General features: G+C 45.8%; 1 protein-coding gene across 1 annotated transcript; it reads left to right on the top strand.

Annotated features, from left to right (window-relative positions):
* Positions 1 to 2,889: 2,889 nt before the first annotated feature.
* On the top strand, positions 2,890 to 9,760 carry SYT11 (synaptotagmin 11; the record flags this gene model as incomplete). The annotated part of the gene is made up of 3 exons (XM_010723932.2): positions 2,890 to 3,732; positions 5,539 to 5,659; positions 6,832 to 9,760. Coding segments are annotated over 3 exons (1,275 nt in total), but the record flags the coding sequence as incomplete, so codon positions are not given.
* Between the last annotated feature and the right edge of the window lie 258 nt (positions 9,761 to 10,018).

The following is a 10,018-nucleotide window of genomic DNA, read 5'->3' as shown; positions in this document are numbered from 1 at the left end:
CCCAATTCCCTCAGCAGCGTTCGGCGGGGCCGCGGCTGGCCGAGGGGTTGGGGGGGAGCGGCGGGGCATCATCCGTCGATTGGCGCCTGTCCGTTGGGTCCAGGCAGCTCTTAAGAACCCGATCGCTGCTCCTTCTGTCCTCCAGCACCGACCGACCTTCCGTCGGGGCCGGGGCCTGTGGCGAACGCGTGGTTACCGCGTTAACTTTACGTTCTCAAGCTCTTAATAACACGGATCCATCCTGCATCGCATCCCTTACATACAACGTCTGCATTCCACTTGCACGTTCCGTGTCGTTTCTGGGCTGCCATCACTGGCCAGCAGTGGCCATCAGGGTGTAATCAGCAAATGTTGGTATTAAAAAGAAGTTTTCAATGATATCTCGTTAACCAAAACCATAATTCCGTAGCCCGGAAATCGATTTGGGTTTCAGTTAGATCATTGCATTGTGTCAAAGCAAAGATACCTCCTACAAATGGTGCGTTTTTTTTTGTAAAGAATTGGGTTTTATTGGAAAGAAGAGACAAAATGAGTTGTTTAAAACAGACATCCAAAGCACTTCTCTGTTCATGAACTCACAGAACCTCAACCCCAGGAGTCTGGGAGGCGGCTCACAGCTGTGAGGAACTACAGAAAGAGAATTCATGGATGTATGGAAGGATTACGTAAAGTGGGAGTCTCCAGGCAGGAGAGGAGAGGTGCAGCGGGCAGAGCAGGGCTGGTCGTTCCGTGCTCTTTCTTTTATGGAGAAAGAAGCATCCAGCAAAAGAAGGTGGGGAGGGCTCGAAATAAAAGCTGTTGTTTTTTGGCCACCATGTTTAATTAAGCTGGGAGACTGTGCCACGAGAAGCTGCGAGAGCCAACTGAAGAGCTTGGAGATTTAGAGAGGGGAGAAAGGGCTTGTTTGGTGCTTTCTGATGTGACTGCTGAAATTGTTTATTGGAAAATAAAGGTACAAGAGCTGATTCTCTGAGGGCACAATAGGAACAAAACACAAGAAAACATGAGGTCAGAATAAGAAAAGAGTTTGGGCTTTTGTCCTTTCCTGCATGTGCTCTGAAGCTTTTAAGATCTGCATGTGGCTGAATTGTACTGCGTTCAGATTGGCTCTTAAAGACCACTTGGGTCATTTCAAAGAGGGAATGTGAAATAATAAAGCAGAGATGTGTGTTAGTATTTGTACAGAGTGCCTCTTGCTTTGGTCGCTGGGCTGTGTGCAGCTGTGGGCCCAAAGATGTGCATCTCTGAAGGCAGCGGCCACCTGAAAGACATCCTGGTGCAGGAAGGGAAGGCTTCCATCCAACCCAAAGGGATTCTTGTGAGAAGGAGATTTATTGTTATGGGAAAATCAGATTTCCCTGAGCCTATCAGATCCATAGCCTGTCAGTCTTCTCCTCTTGCCTCGCAGCGTTGATGAATGATAACATAGGAAGGGCAGAGAAAGTGCCAAATTTGGGTGTTGTCTGTAACTGATGAATTTTTGGCGTTCCACGCTCCTATAGAAGCAAGCAGTGTGTGCAGCTTGTGAGGAAAAAGATGGGGCGGAGGGATTTAGTTTGCTTTAAAAAGAGAGGAAAAAAAAAAAGAGAAAAATGATTATAATACAATTATAATGAGACCAGTACCTTAATAAACTTCAAGGTACCATTGCTTTTAGTGACAAGTAGCATTCCAGTGTTAAGATGCTTAGGCTGTAGAGAAAACGCTGCAGAAACATCCACTTGTTTACTTCTTAAATAAACTGAATTTCACGCTCCTTCTCATTGCTTCTCACCTCTGAGGGCCCACGGGAACGTGTTGCAGAAGGCGACTGTCCAACAGCAAATAGGAACGTTGTGAGAATCGGGAAGAATTTCAAATCCTGAGTGTAGGGAATGAGCTTCAGAAGGAGCAGTTCTGTGAGCATTCTGTGGAGTGCTGGGGCTCAGGATCCCTTCCTTCTCTGTTATGATACGACCACAGCGTGAACGTCTCATGGCACAAGAAGAAGATCTCTCCCTTTTCCTTCTCTTTTAAGGCTGAGCAGAGCCAGCTCCCTCAAGCTGTCCTCATATTCCATCTGCTCACCGTTCTCCACCCTCCATCTGCTCCAGCTCTTTAATTATCTTGGTGGCCCTTGACTAAATTGCTTGAATATGTCAATATAATGTACTGGGGAGCTCGAAACTACTGGTTTCATTCGGTGTTTGATAATACATCTCCAAAGCAAGGGTTATAAATAGAAAATAACGAGCTTGGTTGCTAAAAATGAGTACTGTGCCTTTTTGTTCTGGCCTGACACAGCTGAAGAACCCAATTGACATAAACTCAGGAAAATATCAAATAATCCCTCAATACAAAAAGAGGATATTCTGTCCATCGCTTTCGAACGTCAGATTTCCACATGAGAAAGTCTTGGTAACCGTGGGGTGGACAACATTTTGTCAGCAGCTGCTCATCAAAATCTGAATGAACATAAATAGTAATGCTGGGGTGAAAAAGCAGAGAATGCAACACAGGGGAACAGTCAAAGAGAACAACGTCAGCTTTTGGGTGAGACGCAGAGTGGGTTGTGTGTGCATGACATGATTCCCCAGGGGAGCTGGGGGAAACAGAACAGTAAGGGGAGGAGAATGAATCTCCGTGTGATTCAAATTGCTGCTGTGTTGTGTGGCCCCTTGTGAATGTGGGACAGGGCCCACCACAAAAAAATAACTGTAATGTAGCCAAGGTTTAAATTGTTCGTAAGGGACAATTCCCAGTCCAATGTTGTGTCCATAGAAATACCAGTTATGAGATACAAGTTAACTTTTTATTTAAGGGAAACCTTGATACCAGGCTTATTGTATAGCATGCTGTAGAGTCCCTGCCCAGGCGTGCTCACTCACAGAGGTTCCAGCTCTTTCTTGACTGCCTTTCTCCCCTACAGATGTCTCTCCAGTTGTGGCAGGCCTCATTGGTGCTACTGTCCTGGTGATTTCTGTCTCAGTAACAGTTTTTGTGTGGACATGCTGTCACCAGCAAGCAGAAAAAAAGCACAAAACCCCACCGTATAAATTCATTCACATGTTGAAAGGCATCAGCATCTATCCGGAGACCTTGAGTAACAAGAAGAAAGTCAACCGAATCCGGAGAGACAAGAATGGCGCTCCTAAGGAGACTGGGAGGGGAAACCTTTTGGTGAATGCTGCTGAATCTGGCTTGGTAGGCTCTGATAAGGCTCCAGATGGGCCAAATGCAGCTCCCCACATTGATCAGCTTCCGATCAAAGTAGATTACGGAGATGAACTAAGCCCAGATCAAAGCCTCACTCCAGGAGGAAGTAAAACCTCCTCACCATCTTCTCCAGGAGAGGACGTCCTGTTGGGTGAGCTGACTTTCTCAGTGGACTACAACTTCCCTAAAAAAGCACTGGTGGTTACCATTCAGGAGGCCCACGGGCTGCCAGTTATGGATGAGCACACTCAGAGCTCTGACCCGTACATCAAGATGACCATTCTTCCCGACAAGAGGCATCGCGTGAAGACTCGCGTGCTTCGCAAGACGTTGGATCCAGTCTTTGATGAAACCTTCACCTTCTATGGGATCCCCTACAGCCAGCTCCAGGATTTGGTGCTTCACTTCCTCGTGTTGAGTTTCGATCGCTTTTCTCGAGATGATGTGATTGGAGAAGTCATGGTGCCCCTGGCAGGAGTGGATCCGAGCACTGGGAAGGTCCAGCTGACCAGGGAGATCCTCAAAAGGAACATACAGGTAAATAAACTCATCTCGTGTCGTGGAGGATTCCTTGCATTGCATTTGATCCCAGTTCTTCTGGATCGGGAGCCTTGCTGAGCAGGAGTGCTGCAATATTCTCAGTTACGAAACCCATTTTTTCCACAGATGTGTTATTTTAGTAAAGCCTGACCGTGCTCTTTTAGTTCTGTAGTTCTCTGCTGTGTGGTCATAGAGTTTTGGTAACACGGTCACTGCAGAGGCATAGAAATGAGGAATGATTTAACCAATTATGCCAAAAAAAAGGCCAAGTCCCCCTCCCATTAAAAGAGCAGAGTGACAAAGGGACATCCATCCTGTCCAGGCCCTTCGTGGGGAATAGCCAGAGATACAGTTACTCTGAATACCTTTTATACCACTTCTGAGTAACAGTATATCCTGCTCTGCAAAGACAAATCTCACTTAGAAAAGGATTCATCTGACAGTTCTGGACACCTCCATTTGTAATTACCTAATTTGTAACCGTAGGCTGTAAGCCAGTGAAAATATATCAGCATCCCCAGCAGAGGCTGCCACAAAACATGGGGAGAGGTCTGGAGCAGCTCACAGCAATCCCACCCCCAACAACCCTCTTTTTCCCACGTGAGGATGAAGGGTATCTGCCGTGGTTTTGCCCAGTGTAGACAAACCTGAGTGAAGTGAATCCCACTCTCATTTCTCACTGCTGTACTCTGGAAAGATAAGCAGCCCACAGAAAAGATGAAGTCTCACCTTGATGGGCTGCTTTACGTTCTGTTCACCGGCTGCGTTTTTTAAAGTATTCTTTTCAATGCTTTGACTGCATGTCCTGTAAGTTTTACAAGTAATAGATTAAAAGCTGAGCAAAGTGGTCACACTAAAAAATAGATATAATCAAGGATGCAAATTATTTAGCATGCAACAGTAATTAAAAGTAGATTTAGTAGCATACTTGGTGTCGGCTGCGCACACGATTTTCTCCAACTAATTTAAGCAAAGGCATTCCAAAACCAGATTTCACATTTATTGTGGTAATGTTTCTATTGGAAACAAAGCAAATCCTCCATTTGTGACCTCCTTCCCCATCTGCACCGTGGGGTTCAAAGGAGCAGATGCTAACAGAGGGGGCAGGGCAGGGTGCTATGGCTGAGCTTTGCACTGCTGTCACTGCTGTGCTCCTACACCACACGATCTCATGCCCACTGCTAATGCCATTTCCCTTGATAGCAAATAAACTTAATCTAAATTAGTGCCATCTCACTGAAAGTTAATGAGTACCGACTGGAAACCAAAGCTAATAATCTTAATAGTGTTACTCTTCGGAAGGATGTACAACAGGTTTAATAGAACAGTTTCTTTTTCGTCTTCATCCTTTTCCGATGCAGACTTGACTGATGGTGGAGCTTCCAAAATGTGCCCTGGGAGCTCGAGGTGCTCACCAGTGTAAGCTCCAGAAGAAGTCAGTGAACTTAGAGCTCCTAGAAACCGCAGCATCTCCAGAGGAGCCCTCAGAGGAACCCTGAGGTGCTGATTTCTCTGAGCGTGGCCCCAGCTTTGCTCCCAGAGAAACTGAAGGCTGTCGTGATGCTTACTTTGCTCAGCAGGCACGGGATGTAGAGCAGAGGATGATTTACCTTCAGCAACTCGCTCTCCTTCTGGAGACCTCACGTGGCTAAGGCTAAACGTGTATTTAGAATGAAACACAGATAATTTTCCAACTTCTTGGTCCTTCAGCCTAAGAAAAGGAAAATCCTGGTGACCCCCAACATTTGCCCGTGTTTGTAAGCCCACGTTTCCTAATAAATTACTGCTGTTTCTTGTTCACAGAAATGCATTAGCAGAGGAGAGCTGCAGGTCTCACTATCTTACCAACCCGTGGCGCAGAGAATGACTGTTGTGGTGCTGAAAGCCAGACATTTGCCAAAGATGGATATCACTGGCCTCTCAGGTAGAAGCTATTTTCTCCAACCCTGAATGTGTTTGTACTCTGCCACGTAAAGCCACACAGAAGGCAGTTCATAGATTGGTGAAGTGCTGGACACCTCAACAACCCAGGGGTGCTCCAGCAACTGTTGTGTCCATCTGAAAGAACGTGTAGTGTAGTAAAATGCAGGCTGGGCATGCACCCTATGCCACGTGTATTAATTTAATCCCAATGCTGGCATAAGGAGTAAATTGGTTTGAGGCTGGTGGAAGAATGAAGGCTTAATTTTCATCTTTTCTCAGTTTCGATACCTTTCACTGCAACCATTCCCCATCTTAAACTATTCTGACACTTTGTGGGACCATTCCCTGAAATTAGCTAAAATATTTCTTTTTACAAATGACAGCAAACAGTGAAAGCTTTGACAAGTTGGCCCTGACCTCACCAGAAAGCTCCCCATGTGGTACTGCTAGGAGTAGTTGTTGCAGCTGCTTCCCCCATTTCCCCACGCAGCATTGAAGCCTGTTAAGAACTCCAGCTGCTGATGTCAGCTGGTCGCTCTGCAATGGGAGAATCCTTTGGGAGCTGAAGTGTGAACCTAGATGTGCACAGTTCACTTCTGCCTGGATCAGCAAGCAGAACCCCTTCCCAGAACCACAGAATGGCCCGGGTTGGAAGGGACCTCAAGGATCACAAATCTCCAACTCCCTGCCACAGGCAGGGCCACCAACCTCAACATCTCACAGCAGCCCAGGCTGCCCAGGGCCCCATCCTTGCTGCCCTCGAACACCTCCAGGGATGGACGGGGATCCACAGCCTCTCTGGGCAGCTGTTCCAGCACCTCCCCACTCTCCCAGCAAACAACTTCCCCCTGCCAGCCAGCTGAAAGCTGCCCTCCCTCCACTTCCAGCCATTCCCCTCGTCCTGCTCTCATCTCCCCTTCCCAAGAGCTGCCTCCCCTCCTGTTTGTGGCTCCCTTCAGGTCCTGCAGGCTGCACTCAGCTCACCCCCAGCCTCCTCTTCTCCAGCTGAACGAGCCCAGCTCCCCCAGCCTGGCTTTGCAGGGAGGTGCTGCAGCCCCCGCTCATCTCTGTGTTCCTCTGGACCCTCTCCAACAGCTCCCTGTCTCTCTTGTTCAAGGGGCTCCAGAGCATTGCTGGACTGTGTTATTAGTTCATTTCTCTCTTCTCTGACAGATCCCTACGTTAAGGTGAATGTTTATTACGGAAGAAAGCGCATAGCAAAAAAGAAGACCCACGTGAAGAAGTGCACTTTGAACCCCGTCTTCAACGAATCCTTCATTTATGACATCCCTGTTGATCTCCTTCCTGACATCAGCATCGAATTCCTGGTCATCGATTTCGACCGTACCACAAAAAACGAAGTGGTGGGACGGCTGATTTTGGGAGCTCACAGCATCACTGCAGCTGGTGTGGAGCACTGGAGAGAGGTTTGTGAGAATCCTAGAAAGCCGGTGGCCAAATGGCACAGCCTGAGCGAATACTAGCAGAGGTTGTGGCAGCTGATCATAGAACAGACTCACACCTTGTTTTAGCTGTAGAACTAAACTTTCGTAAGAAGCAGCAGCTGATGGGTTCTCTAGTGATGTGATTTTGCAGGGCACTACGATTCTAAAGAGCATTAAATTAAAAAAAAAAAAAAATACCACAAATATATATAACAGTGTAATCACGCTATTGCATGCCTAATACAAACTGAAATTAGTATAACTACCAATATCAAGTCGCAGATTTTAATACAATTATCTGTCACTATGGAAGTTGTGTTTGTGCCGAACTGTCTTTGCTGGTATTCACCAAAATTGGCCTGTCTTTATTAGGCTTCTCCCAAAGTTTCTGGATTCTGCTGTTTAACCTCTAGTTTCTTGTTAGTTTGCCTGCCCATTGGTTCTTGCAGTTCTCTTCTTTGCTGGTTTGGGAGTACCAACTGCGTTTCCATTGAAGGTGGTTTAGAATTCTGCACTAATGCAAAAGGAAAATACAGGGGAAAATGGCACTTTCCTTCAGAGACAAAAAAAATTTCTTTATCAGGTACTGAAAGACTTAAATTGTGGTATCACTGCTTTGGAGCTGTAAGCCACAGCCTCAAAGATTCGCATCTAAATTCATACACCAACAAATGGATCACTTTGCTTTTGCCACGTGGAAATTAGCACAGACACGATCCTACAGACTGTCAGAACTGGGGGAATTCCAAATGTGCTGCATTTTATTTAACCCTGTGTGTGAAGGGCCCAACAAAACCTGGCACGGCGCTGTTTGTTAAGGAAACTCTTGCTGGTTCTTTTGAACATTAAATCTGAAATTCCACAGGATTGGTAAGTTCTGTAATAGCAGCATGATGTGATGGGATTGGAGAATAGCCTGGGGAGAGAGGCATGAAGCGAAAACTTCCTAGAGCTTCCCTTAGGTTCAAAGTGAGTCAATTTACACGATCTGGGACAGCTCTCCAAAAAGAGTAACAGGGCAAAGTCTGTTCTGACACAAAGTCAAACTGGGCAAGCAGTTAAGCTTTAGAATTTCAGAGCAGCTCGAGTTAGCTCTGAAATTGTGGACACGACTTCTGAGACTTGGGATGTGCATTCTGTCACCTCTGAAATGCAACAATGCTGCTCCATAAATGTGGCCTGCAGCACTTCAGGCTGCCAGCCCCAACACTCAGCAGTTCTGAGCTGAAGCTCACAAAGTTCCACCAATATGTAACTGAAGTTTGGAAACAGCTGCATTCAATCTCACTTTATAGCGAGACAACATTCACCAAGATGTTATTAGCCAGGAGGATCTTGGTAACTCGACTGGGCTTCTTCCTCCATTCAAGCCAGGAAAGACAAAAGGATGATAATTAGCAGCAAGTAATTAGTTGTAAGCATTGTTGTTGAGCGGAGAGTAAATAGTCCTAACAAGCAGCAGAAATTCAAAGCATTTCTGTGCTCTGCAGTGGAAACACAAAGCAGAACTGAGCTTGCAGGGAGGCACTGCGAGGTTGCAGCGTTTGTGTGGTTGCTTCCAGGCAGCCCGTCTGTTCTGTGCCACGTGGGATGTAAATAGTGTGTTGTAATTAAACACTTCTGAGATAGCTGAACTATTTGCAGGACTTGGCTATCGAGCTTTGGAGCCCTGATGGAAAAATGAGCCGTTCCATCTTCTTCCTAACAGAAGTAGAGTCATTGAGCAAGACTTACTCGGTTTCCTTTCCAACCACAGAGTAAAGCATTGCTGCTGGGGTGGCTGGTCGCAGTCAGTGCTTGGTCCATTGGCAGCCCTTTGCATCTCTCCCTTAGAAATTGCTCTTAGAAAGCTGAATTTTCTCTCGTAGCCACTTTCTCACTGAAATTCCTTCTAGGCAAAATGTCCTTTCAGAAGAGAAGTCACACTGAAGCTGCAGCTCTGTTTCTCAGCCCCGCGTGGCAGATGGGAGCACGGACTTCTGTTTGTGTTCAGTCAGTCCCAATTACAAGTGTTACTGCCTGAGGTTACAGCAGACTTTATCTTTGTCCCTTACAGCCACAAACCAGAGCTCTCCTTCAGAAACAGCCATGGGTTTATTCCAGTCCTGCTTTTTGCACTAAGCAAGTTTAGGAATCACCACAACTTTTTCTTTCTAAGAAAATCCAATCACCAGAACAGAACAAAGCAACGCAAAGTTCCCTTTTTTTCCCTTCAGTGTGAGAAGCATGCGTAAGCCTAGATGATCTCTATAAGATTCCTTTAGTTGAGAAGGAAAGATGAACTTCTTGTCAAGGAAACATGCTCAGGGTAAATAGTCTTAGGCTATCGGGCAGATAGGAATAGCTCCAACGCTTCTGGAATAATAGGAAACTGAAGATGTGCAGATATATATTTTTTAAAACGTAAAATAGACAGTAAGTGACAGCGGACTCACTGTAAAATCTCCCAGATGTGGTTATTCTTTACCTTGTGTCTTCTATTGTAAAATTAACTTGGACAGTTACAGCGTTGTGTGGAAAAAAAAAAGGCAAAAAACCTAACTCAACATGTGTGAAACTGCATAATGCTAGAAGCTACTTGACATTATGTAATGCTATCTTGTATGTTGAATTTGTTAACGCACATTGAGCGTGGAAATAAAACTTAAATCACTTTAGATGGTGGCTGTGCTGTGTTGGAGCGCAGGCAGAAACAAACCCGCACAGAGCATACCTCAAAAATACAGGGAGAGCAAAACCCCAGCAAATGAAGTCACTTAATGCTGTCACTTAAACATCAGCACATTGAGAACTGTGTCATCACTGAGCCTCTCCACGGCTGTAATTTCATGTGAACGGGCACCTAAGGGGGATAAATGGGCAAAAAGAATCTGGTCGGTGAAAGAATTTCTGAAGAAAAGCAGAATTTGATTCTT

Source organism: Meleagris gallopavo, chromosome 27 (assembly GCF_000146605.3).
Source record: "Meleagris gallopavo isolate NT-WF06-2002-E0010 breed Aviagen turkey brand Nicholas breeding stock chromosome 27, Turkey_5.1, whole genome shotgun sequence".
In the NCBI taxonomy this organism is placed as follows: Eukaryota; Metazoa; Chordata; class Aves; order Galliformes; family Phasianidae; genus Meleagris; species Meleagris gallopavo.
The sequence above is the reverse complement of the archived record's forward strand: the minus strand, read 5'-3'. Positions and strand labels throughout refer to the sequence as shown.